The 24157-nt window shown below is 35.7% G+C and overlaps 1 protein-coding gene across 3 annotated transcripts in view; it reads right to left on the reverse strand.

The window, feature by feature from the left end:
• Window positions 1-315: 315 nt before the first annotated feature.
• The window catches only part of LOC124364488 (calcium-binding mitochondrial carrier protein SCaMC-2-A), a 104270-nt gene continuing 80428 nt past the window's right edge, over window positions 316-24157 (reverse strand). The window contains exons 1-6 of one of the 3 annotated variants that reach the window (XM_046820031.1): window positions 16838-17008; window positions 4789-4947; window positions 3561-3821; window positions 3080-3247; window positions 2821-2965; window positions 316-1632 (exon numbers count right to left, since the gene is read on the reverse strand). In XM_046820031.1, coding sequence (XP_046675987.1) covers window positions 1460-1632; window positions 2821-2965; window positions 3080-3247; window positions 3561-3821; window positions 4789-4947; window positions 16838-16930 — 999 coding nt within the window. In that variant the 5' untranslated portion in view covers window positions 16931-17008 and the 3' untranslated portion in view covers window positions 316-1459. Of the gene's footprint in view, window positions 1633-2820; window positions 2966-3079; window positions 3248-3560; window positions 3822-4788; window positions 4948-5702; window positions 5778-16837; window positions 17009-24157 lie in introns of those variants that run through there. The other 2 variants (XM_046820040.1, XM_046820022.1) reach the window with 2 other exon arrangements.

A 24157-nucleotide genomic window follows, 5' to 3' on the forward strand; every position in this document is an offset into this window, starting at 1 on the left:
TATTTTTAATACTGGCAATTAGTGTCTTTAATGACAATTTAATTTGCATTGTTGTAATGTATATGTTTGTTTGTTATTGTAAATTAAGTGGATTTTTAAGACTGATGACTAATGTAAGATTGTGCTCCATCACACACCATTTGCTTGAATCAAATCATCACGGCCTTTATTTTTAATACTGGCAATTAGTGTCTTTAATGACAATTTAATTTGCATTGTTGTAATGTATATGTTTGTTTAAAGACAAATAAAATTTTTTGAATCTTAACAATACTAAGGTATGTTAAGGGATAACACAAAATAACTACTTCAATGTCATGAACTTCATTATTTATTTATTTTGGTATATTTGAGCTGTAAACAGCTTAATTTGAGTCTGAACCACACAGATCTTTATAAAAGTTGTAGAAGTCAGAAAAATGGCCACCGCACAAAGACATACGATGACCAACAAAATACATACAACTGTATGAGTACACAAACAACAAATCAAACTTGCTTGGTTACATATGAAATGCAGTGGACAAGGAAAATGTAGAGAAAAGCACAACACTGAAGTGCAGCAGCATTGCCCGTTTTCAACGTCTCTTTCACGCCTGATAAAAAATTCATTTACTTAACTAAATTACTGCTATAACTGAATGCCGTTAAATGCTTATTTCATTAAAATAGTGGACTGCTTATGTAAATTATGCATGAAAGGTATTATTCTATGGGATTATGTTAATATACAACCTCAAGTATTACAATTTTTGGCTTTATTGGTGAAAAAATAACAAAAAAATACACTGTAATAGATATTAATTCCCTCTTAGGAACTAAATCTAACAAATCTTAATAATCTTTTTAATGACATACATAATGAAATTTCAACAGCACATGAAAGATAAAAAAGTATAAATAGTGGCAGAGCACATCACTTAGACTAGAATCTAAAGAACATAAACGTCTTTTCTTCAATCGCAAGGAATGATGATTGAGCCCACGAATACTGTACAGTACAACATTAACAATAAATAAGAAATACACAATTTAAAAGTACTAATTATTTACAAATTTCAAGGGATTTTACATAATAGTTTAAGTAATAAAAACAAAACTTACTGCTAAAATAAATTATCTTCCCTGTATTCCTAACCGTAACATTCTCAGGCTAAAACATTTGTCGTTTAGTAAAAAAAATAAACTCACAATAGTTGTCTGACGGATAATAACAACAATATGATACATCGTATAGAAGCTTTGCGGCAGCCGCCAGCCACGGGCCGATAAGTACGTAAGCTTGTTCTAGTCTTGAATTTATGAGAACATTATGATCGAATAGGCCAAAAACTAGCAAATGTTACAACAAATTCACAAATCTCGGCCGGATAACAACTCTGTTTAATTACGCTTAAATAGAAGTAAACAGCCTAATGTAAAGATCACAGGATATGATGAGAGGAGGGGGCGAGTTAGGTCACGTCATGTTGACACCCAGGGTCTGGCGACAGTGCTCGTAGACGATGTAACTGATGCTGACAGCCGGGGCAACCTTGAGGAGGTTCAGGGTGATCCCCCGATACAACCCCACCAGCCCCTCTTTGGCCACGATCTCTTTAAACTGGCTGATCATTGTGTGCTTGTTGTTAGCTGTGGAACATACATTAGACATTAGCTAAAATTCATTTACTGGCATAGTTTTAGTGTGTACAGTGATGAAGGCCCTGAGATGAGTAAAGCAACTAATGAAGAGATATACCGAGGTATGCAGCTGTGTGTATATTTGGCACATGTAACTATTTTCCACAACTTTCGTGCACTACTATCAATATTAGACAGAATAAAAACATTTACATTTACTATTGGAGTAAACAAACCCATTTTTACATATGTCTCCTAAAAGAAAGATATGCATAGTTGTAATAATGGTCTTAAGAGAATTCTTTTCCACATAGTATTTTTTTATACAGAATGTTGGCAGGTGGAAGTACATCCAACACCAATTATTTCTTCTTTTAACAAATTTTCAGGTTTTTTACTCAACATTATATGTAGAAAATTAAAACTGTACAAAATTAAATAATGAAAACATGGAGTTCTACCCATGTTTTCAACCAACCTTAAGGTGTTACAAGACAATTTTTAACACATCATTAATAAGCGTTAAAACACACAGTGATCAATTTGCAGGTATAATTCTAAGGAAGAAAACTATTTAAAATCTCAATAAAAAGCTCTAATTGTAATATGTAACTATTTTAAAATTAATTTTCTGTTGAACTAAGACACACTTTCTATTTGAAAAATACTTGACTCGGTAAAATCAGTAAGCTGTTATTTCTTCACATGACTCATCTCATAATTTTAATCTTGAAACTTTTCAACAATATTTCCTATTATTGTTATAGGCATTTGTCTAATTAATTTTGTTTCAGACTTTATCTATAAGTAAACTATTGTGGATCAATGATATGATGGATGGACTTGGATGACTGGACTACTCATAGAAGTCATGTACTGACTGCAACTAGTACTTTCATGTGATCTTCACACTTGTTTACTAACTGACACCATTGAAATATGGCCTTGCAAGTAAAGGTTTTTGAATCTGATTATATATCTCACAATCCATATATCTATAGATACATTTTTTCACAAACGTAGGCCAGATTCTTGCTGCATTAGGATATTTTTTTCTTTTAAAATTCACATTGTTCACTGGTTACAAAGAAGCCAATGGTGAGGTATTATTTGGTAATTGGCATATTTTCAAGATAAGTACTAAACATGACATATGAATTGAAGTTACTTTGTTTATGCTAATGCTAAGGTACTCACGAGTAGCTTGCAGGCGAGTTCGCACCAGAGCCAGAGGGTAGCTGCACACCTGTCCACAGGTGCTGGAGCAGGTTCCGCAGGCTAGCAGCAGAAATGGACTAGGCGTCTCATCCATATGGGTACGCAGGTAGTTGTTCTTTAGCGTCTGTTAATAAACACTCATATTACTACTTTTTCACTTGAATCCATGTTATTTCATAAAACTTTAATTATTTATAAGTTTTAATTATTTTGGTTTAATAATACATTTTTACATTACCTCATAGCAGGCTAAGTCGATTCCTGCGTAAGGTATGATTCCGATCATATTTGGGATGTAACCCCTGTAGAAACTTTTCAATCCTTCATTGAGGTAGATCTTCTTGGCTGCATCAGCAATGCTTTTGTACTCGCCCGTCTTGCGTAGAGCCAACCTGGTTTTCAAGACCTACAACAAACATTTACAATTTATGCATGAATTGAAATGTTAAGATTATTTCAATTAATCAAGTAAAACATTAGTTCCAGATTAATCCTATCCTCCCCAAATGATTCAAAAGCAGGGACAGCACACTTGTTCAAAATTTTAATCATATTAAAGGTGCAAGCATACTTTTTTATTATATAAATTTAAAATATTCCTTAATATTTTATAGGTGTATACTGCTTTGTATGGACAAAGTCTTCACATTAACAATATCAGTCAATTTTATTGGTGGATTTATGGAAGCAGGTACCACTTACAGAAATAAACTACTGACCTCTAGAGGATAAATGACAGTCTGGCTGAAACCTCCCGCCACCGATCCGGCAATAAACCTCTGCAGGATGGTCAGGTCCTTGTTAGAGCTGTTATTGCGGATAAATTTCTTTGCCTGTTCGTAGGCCATGAACTTGAGTGCACTCTCAGGGGCGATCTTGAGCACATTGATGCCATTTCCCCGCCACAGACTCCAGGGTCCACCCTCCAGCACCATGTTCTTGATACATGTCCTGATGCATGTCTTTCTGGTGCCATGTACCTGAAACAATTTTTTTACAATCAGAAAAAATGTCAATCAAATTTCAAAAAAAAATCAAAACAAAAGTATTTGGGAAGTCCTCTACAGTTCTTACACAGTCGAAAAAATAAAGTAGTAGAGGTTTCTATACGATTAATTTTAAAGAAGCAAATTAATTTTCATATGTTAAAATATCAAATACTCTGAATATTAGCAATTACTATCACTTGTTAGTCGTGAGTGTTCATTGGTACTACATATTTTGTTAAGATAGTACAATATAAACCAAATAATTTTATTTTCATTGACATGTTTTAAAATATCTATAGCAAAGGTTGATTTGCTATAGACAATGGTGTATCACCTATTATAAGGATGTATACCGTTTTAACAATTACGATTACACAGTTAGTTATTAACAAATACAAAATTATAGGCTACTTTTCAAAACTCCAAACTAACAAATACAAAATTATAGGCTACTTTTCAAAACTCCAAACTAACAAATACAAAATTATAGGCTACTTTTCAAAACTCCAAACTGAGTAAAAACATAACTCATAAGACACTCTTTATTATTTATTAAAAATGTACTGTAATATTTTTCCAGGTAAGAAGTTTCCAGTAACCTGGCCCAAGACGAAAGCCTTCCTTTACTATTAAAGAAATGTGAATAATATTTTAACAAACAAGCAACAAAAATAGTTTAAATGCTAGCTATATGGAGCAGCAGCTAGTGTAGGTGTAGTGTAAACATTTACATGTCTTCAAACAGTTTTAGAACCATCCACCTCACTACTCTCAAACTGAAATGGATCTTAACTTTGTTTTAACACACTTCTTGTTTTAGGAGATGAATAATGCTATAATGCTGTTTTAAAATGTAAAACTAATAATTTTTAGTGGTTAATTTATGTGTACTATCTTATCTATATTATCTGTATATATTATTGTTAACATGACCTCTTGTAACGTTTACACAACATACCTGGAGGTAAACCTTGGCTCTGTCAAGCGGGGCTGTGCAGGTTCGAGAAACCGCCCCTGCTACGCCCCCCGCCACCAAGTGGCGCCACCACATTCCCGTCAACATCTCCTTCTGCGTGAAATCATCGGGGACATTCAAGTCTTCTCCGATGTCCAAGTACTACACACACAAACAGAAAAAAAATTATGACACTAAAGTTAATAACATTTGTGAATAGAATAAACATCATGACTGGTAATGGCAAAGAACTTTTGAAGTAATGCTTCTTGTCGTTGATCTCGATGATTTTACTTCAACAAAAAAGGAATTTACACACCTAGTATTGAATATATATATATATATTTGAAAACCTCAAGATGTTTAACTCCTTTTATCGGTAGCAAAGATGAGCAAATACTAATTCATTGAGTCTAAGGATTTAGCACAATCTTTCAAGTGTCTCATATCATGATATTATTGGATGTAGTCTCTAAATGACTTGTTGAATAAGCTTCTTCATTTAAAAAAATCAAAGTTAAAATAAAAACGGCCTATATTTGGCTTTACAAGTATACTCAATATTTCTGTTGAAAATTACTACATTTGTATGTTAAATTTATATTCACAAATGAAAAAAATTGATTCTCCAAAAATATTAATTGCTTCACATTTTTCTGTAACTCTTGTTATTGAGTGGAAATAATACAATTATTTTTAAATAAGTACATCATAGTATTTCAAACTATCATTAAATTCCACCACTAGAACTGTATTTATTAATTCGCAAATAAATATTTCAGTATTGTTTGTTTGTTCAAAATCATAAACATGTCAAGTTAAGCATACTGAATCTCGGTTTTTTTTTTTTTTTAATAAATCCTTCTAAATAAGTATCTAACATGTAAAAAAGTGTTGCCACAGCAAAACTGACTAACCTCCTTTTCATGTAACTGATCATACATCTCTTTGAGACAAGCGTAGGAGCACAGCTCCATGGTGATAGCTGGTGCACTGGTCACAGTATACACGGCACTGCTCCGGCGAGATCAAGGGGGCACTGTCTAACACTGCGCAATCAGCTGATCACTCGACGCAATCCGCTACACATTGACCGCCTCCACAACAGACAAAACGCTATCGCACTCACTGCTATCTAACAGATGTACTCTTGCTATCGCTGAGTCTTACCGCTTGCCACTATCTTTTATCTCGTCACACACCTGATTGGAAGGATCTACGCTCCAATAGAGCGCTAGCGGATGGAAATAGATTGGCAAATAATTCGTTGCTTTCAAAGCCGTAACGTTAAAATATGGGATTATATTCATTCTGGAACCGCAACTGTAGAAATTTTTCGGAGCAACCGAGAAAACTCTTCGAATTGTATTTATTTTATGTAATGAACACTCTTGCATTTATATAAAGTCATTCGCCCATTTCATTTGGTTGACTAATTATTAACATTTCATTTGTATATGTAAATGTATGGGTTTCATAGCAAATTTAAATGTAAGGTGCATGTGAACATTAGAAATATCGAAGATTGAATTTTTAGAATCAAATAGATTCATTGGCAAATTTATTATTTTAATTATTTTCTTCCTACAACTTTCTCGATACTATTAGCAATAATTCTGTGTTCAATGATTGCATACTTCTAGTCATAGAAGGCGCATAAAACGTAAAACTAATTCAACACTACTGACATAGTCAGCATTTTAATTTTAAAACGATCGTCTCATTAGAATTCAATAGCAAGGATGGAAACAACTTTAACCCTTTGCGTGCCACGGCGACGATACATCGTCGCCAAAAACCCTTGCGAAAAGTGCCACGGCGACGATCTATCGTCGCCGACTTACTGTGCGAAAAGTGCCAGGCGACGATCCGTCGTCGCCGTCTGTTATCGTAATTTTTAACGCTTTATTTTTCATGAACTCTTTTCACAACCAATATTGTTTTATTTGTTAACTATCCTGCAATAGATAAATAATAGTTCACATAGTACTTTATATTAGTGAAGATAAAAAAAACACAGAATAATAGAAGCAACAACAGCGGGCGGTGATTAACCGGGCGCGTAACATCGTTGGCGCGTAAACAACTCGCTACGTATAGTATGCGTAATATCTAAAATAATACGTTCGGTTACATGGTTGTGTTTACATCGTTTTGAGGTTAGGATCTCTAAAATGATTTTGTTAAATTGATATCTCCCGTGCGTACGTGCGTGCGCGCGCGCGCGCGCGCGCGTGTGTGTGTGTGTGTGTGTGTGTGCGCGCGCGTGTGTGTGTGTACATATTTTTTGGGAAAATATGAAGACCATATATTAGATATACTTTAGAACCAAAGGATAAATGTAAGTAATGCATTAATTATTTTTGTTTTAGTGTTGTGTTACCGGTACTGAAAAATGATTTTTTCATTATGTACATAATTTCAAGCATTGTTATGTAACTATAGTAATTATATAAAAAAAGTTAACCATTATTTTTTCACATTAACAATGTTATAAAGAATATTAAAAAAAATTCTTCCCATAGTAAAATTGTTTCTTATTAATTTGTCAAAAAAAATAAAAACTAAAAAATAAAAATTGCTTTATACATTTTTTGGTTTTGACATGCCAAAACTAATATTATTTTATGTTGTTTCATTTGTTTTGTAACATTTTATTGTAATACAACTTTTTACAAATATTTTGATACCTGTTTCATAAAAATAGTATGAAAAATAATAAAAATATATTCTTTTTTCCGGAAGCCCGGTAATACTTCTTATTATTCCCTGGCATTTTTCGCATATGACTTGCAATATAGTTGCTAGTGCATTTCTTGTGTACTAAATTTTTTGCCCTGTGGCATTCAAAGGGTTAAAGAACGAATACTAAGAATTTTACTGTTAAAAAAATAATGAAACTATTCTGTATTTTTGAAGCAGAATAATTATGTATAGGAAAACATACTTGATACTCATATTTAATACAGAGTGATGACAATTTCGTTCATATATCTTGTAAGAAAAATTTCTGTATTTTATAAATGTATTCTTATCAAGAACATTGTAGTGATTAGCAATATCAGGATTTCCATGAACTGAAACTTGAACGTGTGATAAGAAGTTCACTCAACAATCTTATCAATCCGAACCATAAATTTTCATTTACATTCAAGTTTTGAGATCGATCATAATTCTTCTAAACGAACTCGATAAGCAACTCTTCCACTAACGCAAATTGCCTTCCCGATATTGAAAGAAATGGACATCCACTGCTAGATAAAGCTTAAATATATATAGTCTGGCAGCAGATGAGCGCCTAACCTCACAGAAAAGAGCCTACCTCGCATAAGATGTGCCAGCTGAGAAGCGCGAGTTCCGTGCCATGCATGACGACGCCGGGCTACGTGCTAACCACGGTGGCCTGGCGCAACCCGACGCGGGCGGCGCGGTGCGATAATTGACACATTTAACAACGAATCGACGTCACCTGATTAACTTTTAAGGGCTATTGTCTCCATACTATCTAAAATTAATCCTCTTGTGTTCATCAAGAAATACGCTCAGAATATCGCTTGATTTCTTATAATTCTTTGTACCAGCAAGACCAAATAAGTATTATCCGAACTAGTCAACATAATTCGCTGGTACTTAGCTAGGTTCAGATTGCAGTACTGGGTCTGGCCAACGGATTGCTGCTGAAAACAATTGTCCCAATGAGTCTTTTCTGTAATCATTCCTCTTATATCACAATGCACTTTGAAATCAAAATTCACCAAGACTTTATTCGCCCAATATCGGAGAAATATTGTGAACGCACAAGAGGTATGAAGAATGTTAAAACGGTTGAGGACACTCTTTTTAAAGAGCGTTTGCGCTTTCATATAGTAATAAATGAGAGTACACGTAGTGGTAAATCAGATCAATCAAACAATAAAATGTGTTTTAATTAAAAATAAAATTATAAAATATATAAATTCTTATATGCTTTGCTTTCTGTAGACAAATGGACGAGCAAACATCCTAAAGCAAACAAAGAGTAAGAAATTGTTTAAGATCTGGGAGTGTGTAACGGAAACCAGCTAATAAGTTGTACCTTGACGTGGAGTTGGATGTAAAAGTCCGCATCCAGGAGATCCATTGAGCGCAGCTCTGGCCAGCTGGCAGCTACACCACGTGACTATAATGCCATTACTCCACATCCCCAAGCACATTCCCACTGCACTGTCACTGCTAGACACTAGACGCTATTAATTCATAGTGGAACGGTGCGCACCTCTTCACATGACTGTTGAGGAAATAACGCAATGTTGCCAAATAGCAAAAGGGCTGTCTGCCAAGTGTCTTTCCGCAAATATCTTAGGCAGTTTAATTTCTGGCTGAACGTCAATCAGCCTTCGATTTCATTGCCTCCCTTAAACCACCCGCCAAATCAGAAAACCCTTTACTTTGTCGATCTGTACCTCTGGCATCTGGTCAGATTAGACGTTTTATGTTCGGTTGTCGTCTGCCTCAGTGTATGTTTTAGGGTACTAGAGATTGGATTCTATTGAAGTTAAGTCATATGGGGGAATTAACTTCGTAAACAAAAACATATGAGATGAAATGTAACTCACATTCTTAGAACTTGGAATGTAGGATAGCGCAAGTGTCGGCAATAGGTTATGCTGATACCCAATAACGATTCAGACCATCTTAATTCTGACTCGTGGAGTTACGACATCGCTAGTGAATTGTTGTCTTCTCCAGATATGAAGCATATATTCTCTAAGGTTCAATGTTACTGGGTCCAATTTTTAAATAGAAGTAAAGTACTCACAAACCCCCATTGAATAGTTTCTCTCATCTGCTCTTACTACCGATATAGCTGTGTTCCAGTAATTCAAAAGAAGAAACTGTGGGAAATTCTGTGGGTGTCGCTCGCCCCCTATTCTTTCCGATGCCGGTAAACTGTGTAACTATGGTTTTAATTAATACTTGGCCCGGTCATCTTGCAGATTTTTACAATTCCATTTTATAAATTTAAACATCCACTATATAAATATACTCAAAGTTCTGAAATGAATCAACTTTCTTGATAAGTACTAGGTCTATGAATTTTGCCAAACAGCTTCTCTGGTATATCTTACAATTAAAATGCCGAATCAGTGTTTCACCACTAGATTGAACTTTGTTTTCAGATAGATAACCAAATCATTAAGACAACAAAGCCTCGTTTAGAGTTTGTTCAACTGAACATCCCAGTAAACACGAATGACACACCTCTGGACGTTTGGAATCTCCCACAAGAAGTGACTCAGTAGGATATTTGTAAGTAAATATTTGAAAGAGGGAACAACAACTGTTTGGTTTCACCTTGACATGGCCAGTCAAGTTTAGACTGACATCTCACGAAACTGCTGAATTGACAACCACTTTATCTTCCATATATTTCAATAACTCTATACAAGTCAGTTCGACATTGCCTTCGGTCAAAATTCAGTTATCATTTCCAAGAGTACACTTACTTTAATTGTTTAATATTATTGTTACTATGTATTTCATTCGCCAATTCTTTATTATTTGTTTACTTTATAAACATTTCTATGCAAACAGATCATAGTAACAGTGTAATAATACAACCGGTACCTTCTGACTGTTCTGTTGATTTCCTCATAACAAATTAGTGTCAACTTGTCGATTTGTTTAAACGAAGCTGTTATCTTGTTTGTCTCTGGGGCACATCAGTCAATTAGGAATTTACATGTTGTGTTCCAATAAATTATTTTCACAGTATATTTACATTCTGAACACCCTGCTCAACGTAAGGTAAGTGGAAGAAGTGACGTAAAATTAGAATTTCTTTAGGTTGACAATGACTTGAACAGACAGCCAACGTTCTGCTGTTACATTTACCGACCGATTGACGAAACTGTCTGCCGCGGTACGACACTGACGGGTCAGCGGTCGGCCAGAAATAACCCAGGGTGAATGAGTCAGGAAGCCCGCAGTCGCCGTCTCCGATTGTGAAGCTCTATACTATCTCTGCTGGTGCTTCACAATGACCTCATTATTCTAAAATAGATCACCTTTCACACAACATTTTAAGACATAAAACTGTAGGACTTTCATTTCACAGAGGCCTGTTTTTGATAGACAGGTTTTTGTCTGCAGGGGGGAACTGTTTGGTTTTAACGGTTACCCTCACTTGTGAGCTGGATAAACACCGCTTCACGCCGACCTGAATCTAAATACTTTAACTTTAGAAATTGGTAACTTTTGCCCCAGAACGGAATAATGGAATAAGGCCTCTTATTTTGTAACTGCTAATGACGAAACCATTGTTATATTTTCGTTATACAAACGTGACATTGGAATAAAAAGTATATTAACCATAATATATACTTGGCTGATAAAATGACCCGATTCATAATGCACTTACTATTTTATTTGTGTTCATTCTGTATTCAATGATTATTCATTGCTTTCTAAAGTTTCACACTAAAGTGGATCCTTACTTATATACTAGCTACGAATAGATTAAATAAACAATCAACTGTAGTCTATGAACAGAATATGTTAATACCCGCCACTATATCATCTGTATCAGCTCTTTTCTGATGGATCGCTTCCACCTTATCAACAATAAGGCTACACTACCAGATAAGCCACGGCTTGTAATTCTCCGCACAAAAATCTTTCACGGATCCTGACAGATTTTTGTTATATTCGCCTTCTAAAAAGGGTATCTAAAAAATACTTAAGTATTTTTAAAATTGAACTTTAGTATTTTGTTTTGAAATGTTTCAGTATTTTGATTTTGTAATGTAAGCAGTATTGCACACCTAAGGTTGTGGGTAGAGGAGAGATGCTAAAGAAATAAATAAATTTTCGTGTAGCGTGATTTTCATGTCTAATTACACAATACTCATCAGATTGAGATTATACTAATTGAAATTTGGATCTATTCTGAACATATCACGTGAAGTAAAAAAAACAAATTGCCGTGACAGCCGTACCTAGCACGTGATTATTCTCAAGGTAATCAACGAAACCAATCCTTTGTTACAAAAAGTGAAGAATAAGATAGGCTTATACAATATTCATGTGGGTAATTCAATGCAGTCGGGGGTTTTCACTATCAATGATCAAATGATATTTCCGGTGGCCAACGCGAAACCGCTCTATGGCAAGATGATCTGCATTATCCTAGCGTATAAAACATCGATTTTATATTTTTAGAACATTTTGAACAGATTTAGCTCTACATGTTTTACTTGTGTTATCCGCAAACTACAATTTTAATTAATATCCTAGTACACTCGACTATACAATCTTATTGTTCCCTTATCACATCGGTCCGACACTCGATAAATCACGAGTGTTCTTATCACAAGTACATCAATGAAAGGAAAAGTGCTTACGTAAACAGAGAGAACATTTCAAACTTGTTTTTGCTTTACACAATTACGTTAGCAAAGTTTACATGTGACGCTTTTTACAACCATTATCACGCGGTAGCTGATAACGAGATAACGGTGACCTCTTATCTCTCACGGATTTTTACCACATCCAGTCATATAATATTTCATTATGTACTACGTTTTAATAAATCCTCCATCAAATTGTTCAGCATAACGTAAGAAATTCAATTCCTTATAGTACCAGATTGGACCCTATGTCCAATAAATGCAATAACAGTTGATCATAGAAAATTGCGTATTACATTTATTGATTAGTGTCGTGACCTGCAATTTTTAGAATGAGAATCAGTTGTAAATATCATAAAATATTGTTCAAGAGTAGTCATACTTTAAAAACCTGTATTTTCTGCCCTGAAATCAGAGGACAAAAACAACTATCAAATTCCTCTGAACATAATAATCTGTGGCAGATATTATATCTCAACAAAACGAATATATCTTTTTATCTCGCTTGAACAGGCTATTTTAAATAACTATAGCTAAAATCTTCTGCCCAATTGATCTTTTTTTCTATCTAATTGACCTGAACGTTCCCAGAGTTTCTTGGCCTTGAGTTAGTCTGATTTTCCTAAGCCCTAGCTCGCCAAAATGTAATACATTTTTCTTTCATGGTTGCAATGGCTTGTCACAAAATGTGGATTTAGGATTTTATGAGGTCTTGCTATAAAAGAAAGAAGATATAGCTTGTTCTACTTTTTAAATATTTAGAGTATTTAGATTAATTTGTATACAATAAATGAATTTGACAAATTACTTTAGGGTATTTACATTACCCGTGAAGAAGGTATGTAGGTGGTTGACATTTCCTTACCGCACATATCCCCAGTTCTTGATGTTTTACAAAAGTTTTAAACTAGGGTGTTTTTACAGACAACTTTTTTGTGTAGGCCTACACTTAGTACTGAAATAAAATAAAACCTCTGTTCTTACGTTTACAATAAACATGTAGGACCACTATGGCCCAATGATCATCAGGTAGGGGTTATTATGTATCAATCAAACACCCTTATGCAATACAAAATTGGCACATCTTTCTATGATTGTATCATCGAAAGTCACTGGTTGAAGTTATATTGTTTATTTTAAACGCTTAACTGAGTTTCATTTGTCCGGGAATCATGGGAACATTCAGAGAACCAGTGAAGTAGAACAAGGAAGTAAGATCGCCCGCGAAGCATGCAGCTGTACCAGTGACATGGGAACATTCAGAGAACCAGTGAAGTAGAACAAGGAAGTAAGATCGACCGTGAAGCATGCAGCTGTACCAGTGACATGGGAACATTCAGAGAACCAGTGAAGTACAACAAGGAAGTAAGATCGCCCGCGAAGCATGCAGCTGTACCAGTGACATGGGAACATTCAGAGAACCGGTGAAGTAGAACAAGGAAGTAATATCGCCCGTGAACCATGCAGCTGTACCAGTGACATGGGAACATTCAGAGAACCAGTGAAGTAGAACAAGGAAGTAAGATCGCCTATGAAGCATGCAACTGTACCAGTGATCTGACATTAAATGGCGCATGGGATTAGATTATAACCGCATTGCGCAAACTAATACATCGATAGATGGACTCTGTCCTGGACTCATAACCGCGTCCGCTAGATGACGTGGCATGTTCTAAATTAGAATATCACACAAGTAAAGAATCTAATAGGGTACCCTTGTTCTCGCCTCACGCACAAGTTATGGGGTCAGAACAGTGGTGGCTTGTGGTCTGAGCGTGGCCAGCTGGTTAGCACGGCCACGTCAGATCAGCTGTAGACCGGTACAAACCGGTAACAGCAGTCTGTCATCACTCCCACCACTCCCGGCCATTAATTAGCTAGATTGATCCGCTCAAGTGGTTTCCGGGAATTGTTTGACGTGGTGTATCCCGCTTATCTCGTGTGGAAACCGTAAGTCGCCCACACAATAATGTAATGCCGGTGATAGCCAAACGCACGACAATCTATATATATATAAAAATGAAACTGTTCGTGTGTAACAGCATCACTCACAAACGGCTGGACGGATTCGCCTAATTTTTTTTTTTAATTTGTTCGTCTTGATCTGTAGAAGGTTATAGGATACTTTTTATCCCTTTCCCGATTCAGGATTCCGCCCCACTGGTTACAGAAATACCCGTAAGAAATGCATTGCAGCAAACATATGTTATTAAGTGAAAGAGTCTTTTCAAATTTTTAATCAGCTGTTCTTTGTAAACATATATAATGCGACAAAAAATATATTTATATATAAATTTCTTTACACTTATAGTTTTTAAAGCATAGAGTAAGCTTAAGAGAAACGACAAATTTTGTTTAAACTGTTTCTGCAATCATAATATATAAAAATGAATGTTTGTGTGTTTGTCCTTTATAGACTCAGAAACTATTGGACCGATCACTATGAAAATTTGTATTTTTCTATGTAGAAGGTTTTATACGCAATGCCCATTGATGTAACTAACCACCAGGCTGTACTGCAAGATATAAAAGTTATCAAAGCGCCTGCACATTATAAACTGCAATTACAACACAGTAGTTACGTATATTAAAATATCCAAACACTATTTGAAGGCAAAGAAATATACGGGCAAAGCTTAAGAGACGCGTGCGAAGCCGCGGGAAACAGCTAGTACCTGATAGGTAGGAAGGGCTACTTACAAGTTTTTGGTGATACCCGTAACTAAATTTCATTTTCTCTTTTTCCATGAAAATGTGTGTCTGTATTCAACGCTCATGTTTAGGTGACGAACCTGCTTTTGATCCTATGGTTATCTTATCGACTCTTCCAAAACTTAGCATGCTTAGACAGCGTGTACCCAGTGCCCAATTCACAATGTTTATAAACCATTCGAAGGCTGAATGAAGTTTTGGCATATTTCCATATTATATTACCGAAAAATGGAACGCCTTCAAGTCAGTAATACAACTTAATCTAATTAGCCATTTTCAAACACTGAGATAACAAGATCGTCAAAAATTATCAGAATGGATTTAACAAAACTCTATTTAGAGAGACCTGCGCGTCATAATTTAAAATGTGACAATTGAATTGAAAAGGTTAGAGGATAAGTGTAAAGTGACAGGGTGGAGAAAACCAAAGTAAATACCACAACCAGTTACTTGTGACGTAGCACACGTGCTGTTATAATTGCCGGCTGATTTACAACGCTAAGTGACAGTTCTGACACGGCATTGCACAATACTTTACTTGTTATCAGTGTTAACACTGTTATCTATTCTTGTATTACAAAGGGCAAGCGGTGGGGAGAGGGGTTGTCAAGTGTGAAATCTCCGAGAACTGCTAAATTGTCCTTCAAACTCTCAGATACAGCGTTATCTTTGACTTATGGCTTGCTACCATCTAGTATTACCTGTATAATACAATACACGATAGTAATCATTATATACATGGGTCCCACAATGTTCACAAATAAGTGAAAATAGGTACAGTGCACTTCAATGCACAATTGGAATAAAACGACGACAGTTGCAGCATGGGGAAAAGGCGGTGATGTCCAGTTGACGAGTGAAAGGAGTGGAAAGTTGCGGGAACAGGCAGTAGAAGGTTCTAGACTGTACAGCCGGCCTGGCAGCCGTTAGGTTGGTTCAGTGCACAATTAATAGCGATCGCGCCATTGCTGCAAGGTTTTAATACATTCAAGATGTACGAATATATACTACACTATACATTATTATAAGTTTCAAATCAATCAACTACAAATACTAACCGTAATCCCAGGATTTGAGAGACACACACTTTCTTCACGAGTTAGTAAAACATCAGTGGACTGACACAATGATATTAATTCGTTACTGACATTATAAACAACGCATGTGTAAGGAAGAACATAATATCAGGTACACTTTCAAGCGTTTTTAAGGTAATTATCATCTGCTGTTATTTACCTGTCGCCTCGTGTATACACTTAAACAACGCGTTAAATCTAGAGCACGCTTGTTTGTAAACAATCATCGGACTCGGTCACTTGTTTTTGTAACTTGAAATATTGACGAATAATATACAAGGTTACCATTGTATAGAAGCTATAGACGGACACCCTTGTAATGCCCCGTTACATAAAACCTTATTCACGTAGAACTGTATCAGATCTTTCGATCACAGTCACATTATTAAAACTTACAAATAAGTGGTTCACCCGAACAAAACGTGTCAATCGTAAATGCCTAATTTGATCTTTTGTAAATTTAATTATTACAAAGCGCACTCTTTACGCATACATAAAAGTACCCGCATTTCTTGTCTTCGGTCCAATAATAAACCACCGCATACGTTTAAAACCGGAAACCACACTTAAAACTGAGGCACTCTATGAAGAAGTACTATCTAGGATGAGACATTTTATACTGGTGCTAATAAACACAGATTCATTCAAACCGGAATCAACGTCAAGTGCAAAGAACTGAGCCTTAATAACCTGGCGATTACGTGGTAGTCACCAGACTTAGATTCTAATTAATTTTGCTTTTCCGGATTGATTTAGAGCAAGATCAATATCAAAAACTGATTTACATGATTATTATGACAATATCAACATTCTAAAACTCATCTTTATAACGATCTATTGGTATGTGGGGTGGCTGTTAGTACAAGTAAAGCCTACCTTGGCGAGGATCCGGCGAGTTAAGATAAAGAACTCGTTGCAGACGTCACATGTGGGAGTAGAGACGATGGGTGGTCGATGTTGTAAAGCCATGGTTGGGGCTGCGTACGGTACCGGTGCCCGTCACGTCCGAACTGTCTGTCGGCACTGAACTGACTGAGGCTGAGCGGCGGTGTCTCTCTATCTCCAGCTGACCCCCCCCCCCCCCCACTACACATCCACGCGCTCTACAGGCCACGCCGTTATCAGTGACAGTAGACTGACAGCTTACTGACGTCACCGCCGCCGTACCCGGCGACTGGTATCTTTCTCGGGAATATTGCTGGGTTTCCCGCAAGAGTTACTATCACACGGGCTAGAGAGGGTACGGACAAACTTGACAAATCACTATTATTTATAACTTGCGGTGACTCAGTAGAACTATAAGGCTCAACGTCTCTGCCCTCAGGTTTCAGTAATTTCCGTTACACTAATACAGAATTCCAATACATAAATAATATTCCTATTAGTACTATATTCCTAAAAGTTTATGTGAGGACGGTGCACCTAAACAACCATAATTTACCCTTCTTGGTGCCATGCAATGTGATTACACTACATTTTACACCCAGTGCCAGGTTTCACATGGACATGAAATGGCCGTCTACTTTAAGCGTTTGCTGTATTTTTAACTTAATATTACAGAATATAAAACATCCCATAAAATTTTCTTTCCAATGTTATTCAGTAAACATACAACAGTAATAATACGCAATAAAAAACAAATAAAATTGAAATATATCTATGCATAACATTTTTGTTGACGTAAAATACCACTTGTTTCATTTGTATAGACAGCTGCGATACAGTTAGTCCTACCTTACTTATGTGATTGGTGTACCTCAATCGTCCATAGAAAGTTACTGCAATTTCTGTATGTTCCACAGTTTTTAATTCAAAACATAATTCTAACTATCAATAACCGTTTATGTGACTTTTAATATATTTTGGGAAACGTCCAAAAATAAGAAATGGCAGTTTATGTAAAAGTTTTCAATATTCGTAAATCGTTCAATTTACAACGACACTGTTATATTTGTAGAAGGTTTATTTTCTATTGAAATGTACTGATTTTTATCAAGGCTTTCACACATCTCACATGCGGCAAAATAAGAACTCATAAATTAACAGATAATTCAGATAATTTCCCAGTGAGGGGGTTACAGAATTTTACAGGTAAAAATGCTCTGCTCAACTGTTGGACTACATTATTTAAAATGAAAATAGACCAGTGTCGCTGGGCTGTGCCAATAAATACAGCCGGAGTGTGATGGTCGCCGTATATCACTTACATTTATGGTGCAACAATGAACGTAAAAAATGCTAAGGTTAACAAACAGACAGAAAACATACTTATCATGACACTGGAATCATCTTCTTATCTTAGTTTACCGATACCATTCCAATAAAGTCATCGTGTTGTATGGTGGACATTATATTGTAGAGGATACTTTATAGCATACAGGACATTAGCGATTTATCATTAGAGAAGAATGTTGGATAATCTCGGAACGCTGACAATGCCTGTAGCGACACCTGATCGGACCAGCAGTGACATAAACCGCTTGTAACAGCGGAATATTACCACTCCTGTGAAAACAAACAGATGCTCCAGCTCGCAAGGGCGATAGGAAAACACTGCTCGTTTAAAAAGGGGGACCACCATCAGCTGTTCTTGTCCAGGGCCACATGGCTTTATGTGCGACTCGGTATCTTTGTACACTTATGGGAGGTCATCAAAAATAGTGTAAAGAGGTCTCATTTCGAAAGTAAATGATTTGTTGTAAATATAATGTTATAGAGGGCGCTAGAAATGCTCGGATGAAAACTCCTCTATTAACATTAATTGTTCCATTAAATAAATTTGAAAATATACGCTGAGATTTATTGGTGTTTAAAACCCAGTGTAGTGCTGCGACAGATTTGCTAGATTAAGTACCTAAAAAACTTAATTACTCAATTATTACTTTTTTTAGTTGTGAATCATTTACATTAAAAGAACGGAATTAAAGTGAGCGACATAGGACGAAATATTTTAATATTGGTGAAAGATATATCCTTAAACTGCTTCATAAAAGTCCAATTCGAGTGTAATGTTTTATTTGTTAATTTAGTTTTACAAACAAATATACAATTAGCGTACAACATATTATATTAATTTTATGATATTTACGAAGTAGACAACTTAAACGCATCAGTCAGTAACTATGTTTAACTGATTCAAGCCACTTGGGGCAAAGGAGATATTAACTTAGTTCGGCCACATAGCACATTCCTACTATTAGTAGGAATAGTGCAGTAAAGATAGCAGAATCCAAAGGCAAGCACGCGGACTTGATTAAATGCATTGTTCTTTGTAATTTATTCGACCTTGCCTTCCCTCAGCTGTTGGCTTCGATACTAGACGAGGGGAATAGGTTTGTAGAGCTGATAGAATGATTTAATGCAGTCTACAGTGCACAGTGCTGTCTACGTTTACACGAATACGTATTATTAGCCAAATCAGTAACAAGATAATTTGATTAACTGCCCAACAGATCAATACTAGACGAGGGGCATTGGGTTTGTAAAGCTGATAAAGTAATGGTATACAGTTTACAGCGCAGTGATGTCTCGCTGTTCAAACGAATACGTACAGCCAAATCAGTAACAAGATAATTTGATTAACTGCCCAACAGATCAATACTAGACGAGGGGCATTGGGTTTGTAAAGCTGATAAAGTAATGGTATACAGTTTACAGCGCAGTGATGTCTCACTGTTCAAACGAATACGTATTGTTAGCCAAATCAGTAACAAGATAATTTGATTAACTGTCCAACAGATCAATACTAGACGAGGATGAATAAGTTTGTAAAGCTGAGAAAGTAATGGTATACATATGTATCACTGTTCAAACGAATACGTATTGTTAGCCAAATCAGTAACAAGATAATGTCATAAAATGCTCAGAAGATCGCATTTGGAATCCCACAGTCCTTAGTAGTGTTGTTTGAGTTCGAATTTTTTACCGATTTCACGAAACACTAGGTTTTGTACTTTTACATTGCAAACGGCTCTTGGATTCTAGGCTATAACTGTAGTGAAGGTTGAGATAACAAAAGCCAATTTCAACTTCTGTGATAGAATCAAAACTCAGTTAAATTCAATTTCATTCACTACTTTGACAATAAGGACTATATATTTTAGTTACAATTTGATATAATTGAAAATGTAAACTATGTGAAATTTAAAACTGAGACGAGAATTTTAGGTTGTGTACAAGTACTGCCACAATATAACGATATTGAAGAGTACATGTTTCGTAATATTCTCAATGTCTCGGAAGGTGGATTAAAACACAATACCAAACAGCACATTTCGACTGTGAATGCTTATTATACAAGACACTAATATATGTATCGGCACAGTAAATTATCTCTCATTTTTACTCTCAGAAGCCAATTTCAGTCCCCCAATATCAAGTTAGTGTCCGAGGTGCATTAATTCTAACTTCTAATTAATAAAAGAGATACTCCATTAGTCCTAATATGTAGTATGTATTGTATTATAAATCTTTATTCGAAACAGTAAATGACAGAGAAATGTAGAATTTGGACTAAATGAGAGATATTCAGCCGAAGATGGGATATTTAAAATTAATTATCATTTCGATTTCTTTAATTGGCTGAGCCTTATTGAAGCCTGATAGTCAAGGAGCTGGAATATGTTAAATTGTCTTTTGCATGAAACTTCGTTTCTATATAAGCAAAATGGGATTAGGCCGAGTGTTTGCAAACATTTTTATATTAGAATTACGATATGACGTTCTAACAAATGAATTAGTAAACACATGCAGTATAACAAATTGGGCTACAGATTGAACTATTGTGTGAAACCTCGGCGAAGTCTGTTACGCGACTCATGGTATGCCGTACTCCTACTTTATTTATATTGTATACTTTAATATAAATAACAACATACAACCATCTTTGTTTCTTTCTCCTTGAAATATTGTATTGCTATGTAATTCTTTAACAACATTTTAATGATCAAACTGAGAAATTTTTAAATGTGATAAATCGGACCGTATCGATTACAGACAGACGTACTTTCTGGGATAAGACATCAAAACAATGTAGTTCGCATGCATGATAACATGTCTTTTAGGATTTAATAACATCCTGTTTTACAGTTTGTAGGAACATAAAATATTCTACAACCAAGCCTTGGCGAATGTTTACATTCCTAAGAAGCATATCGTAAAAACGAAATGAAAATGGTGGAGGAAACCAGAGAATTGCAGACGCTAGGTCACGCTAGGTACCGCGCCCGTACCACACTGTACACTGTATTACCGCACAAGCCAGGACTATGCCCTTTTCGTGATATGAGTGAGAGAACCTTTGTTCATGTGATAAACAGAGAACTGCAAGTGCTAGGTACACTGTATTACTGCACAAGCCAGGACTATGCCCTTTTCGTGATATGAGTGAGAGAACCTTTGTTCATGTGATAAACAGAGAACTGCAAGTGCTAGGTACACTGTATTACTGCACAAGCCAGGACTATGCCCTTTTCGTGATATGAGTGAGAGAACCTTTGTTCATGTGATAAACAGAGAACTGCAAGTGCTAGGTACACTGTATTACTGCACAAGCCAGGACTATGCCCTTTTCGTGATATGAGTGAGAGAACCTTTGTTCATGTGATAAACAGAGAACTGCAAGTGCTAGGTACACTGTATTACTGCACAAGCCAGGACTATGCCCTTTTCGTGATATGAGTGAGAGAACCTTTGTTCATGTGATAAACAGAGAATTGCAAGTGCTAGGTACACTGTATTACTGCACAAGCCAGGACTATGCCCTTTTCGTGATATGAGTGAGAGAACCTTTGTTCATGTGATAAACAGAGAACTGCAAGTGCTAGGTACACTGTATTACTGCACAAGCCAGGACTATGCCCTTTTCGTGATATGAGTGAGAGAACCTTTGTTCATGTGATAAACAGAGAACTGCAAGTGCTAGGTACACTGTATTACTGCACAAGCCAGGACTATGCCCTTTTCGTGATATGAGTGAGAGAACCTTTGTTCATGTGATAAACAGAGAACTGCAAGTGCTAGGTACACTGTATTACTGCACAAGCCAGGACTATGCCCTTTTCGTGATATGAGTGAGAGAACCTTTGTTCATGTGATAAACAGAGAATTGCAAGTGCTAGGTACACTGTATTACTGCACAAGCCAGGACTATGCCCTTTTCGTGATATGAGTGAGAGAACCTTTGTTCATGTGATAAACAGAGAACTGCAAGTGCTAGGTACACTGTATTACTGCACAAGCCAGGACTATGCCCTTTTCGTGATATGAGTGAGAGAACCTTTGTTCATGTGATAAACAGAGAACTGCAAGTGCTAGGTACACTGTATTACTGCACAAGCCAGGACTATGCCCTTTTCGTGATATGAGTGAGAGAACCTTTGTTCATGTGATAAACAGAGAACTGCAAGTGCTAGGTACACTGTATTACTGCACAAGCCAGGACTATGCCCTTTTCGTGATATGAGTGAGAGAACCTTTGTTCATGTGATAAACAGAGAACTGCAAGTGCTAGGTACACTTTATTACTGCACAAGCCAGGACTATGCCCTTTTCGTGATATGAGTGAGAGAACCTTTGTTCATGTGATAAACAGAGAACTGCAAGGGCTAGGTACACTGTATTACTTGCACAAGCCACTTTTCGTGATATGAAAGAGAGAACCTTTGTTTATGTGACAAACAGAGAGGGATGGAAATCAATACATCTTATTGATACTGACTTTTCAACACAGTCCAGCAATCTTTTTTCTTGCGGCACCACTTGACTTGTTGAAATAAAAGAGAGACCAATTGCGTTAATTAATATCATTTGAAGATAAATCTGAGTTTTTGTACTCTTCCTTCGACTTAGGAAGAGTATTGTTTTATGTAATTTAAAACCCATTATTGCTAAAGCCGTACCTTCAGCTTTACTCCATACCAACATGTTAAACTTGAAACACTTCCCCTTAGTATTCATCGTAGGCATGTAGTATATACTATGTTAAACATATTATAAATAGTCATTCAAACGCTTTTTTTGTTGTAAAGTTATAATAATTTTTTATGATTTTGAATTTTCAAATGAAGTACAGAAGAGTTTAAGTTCCTTTCTACATAACACAAAATATTTAAAAGACTAACAGCGATTGGACGCTTATTAGATATATTTTTAATGAGATCTCCTATAAGTCTACGACTAAAATATGGGCATAAATGTGTTTGTGGTGAAGTCAAGATGGCCCCCAGCAAACCTCTTAAGTACACCTGATGTAAGAAACCAGTTTTTAAAGTAATTTCACTGTCACGCGTTTTGCCCAATTTTAGTAGCATTGTAATACGAATGTATAAACTTCAACAAATATATATAGCACTTGTCATTAAATTTATGTTATAAAGCTCAAAAGTCGAGTAGGCTATTTTTAAAACACGTTAAATGGTCGATTTAAACAAGCCAATTCTAACTAATGCCAGGTCAAACTATCCCGTCAAACTCATCGTATGCAATAGCTTTTAAATCTAAAAATATTTCCGAAAGAGGAGAGGGCAGGTCAAATCTATTCCAAACGTTACAAAGTCAAAAATGGAGTACTTTGAGATTGAATAGTCTTTCAATTATTGAAGGCGACATACTAGAAAACCAATAAGAAGATATAGATGGCTGAATGTAGAAAGATTAAATTACCGTTTATTGTAAACTAAAATAAGAAAATTTCTTCTTTATTTTGATGAATTATGACAAATTATTTAAATAATGTAAATTACATAATACTACATAATATTAATGAAACTAATACTTTATATATATTATGTTTCATAAAATAGAAAACCATTTATTAGGTTATCCATTAGTTAAAATAAAAACCACAACTTAATACTTATTTTTCTGAGATATTGAACTGTCGTCCGAATAATTGTAACAAATAACTGTTACTACTTTTGAATATTTATTTGCTTGAACTATTTACCTATGTAAATCATATCAATGTTATTATAACTTACTTTCACCACTGCAAACAAATTAATTGACAAGATCTCGTGACTTGAGGTCCTCGATATGCAACAAAAACTTCACACGAGACGATTGTATGTTCTCTGTTCTTGAGTGAAACGAGTCATGCGACCGTCATCATCTGTCGCCTGTTTTATATTACATAACTTGAGGTTTGCTTCCATAAACATTACTGAAGCAATGCAAAAAATATACAGGATCATGCGA

This window comes from Homalodisca vitripennis, chromosome 1, assembly GCF_021130785.1.
Source record: "Homalodisca vitripennis isolate AUS2020 chromosome 1, UT_GWSS_2.1, whole genome shotgun sequence".
Taxonomy (NCBI): Eukaryota; Metazoa; Arthropoda; class Insecta; order Hemiptera; family Cicadellidae; genus Homalodisca; species Homalodisca vitripennis.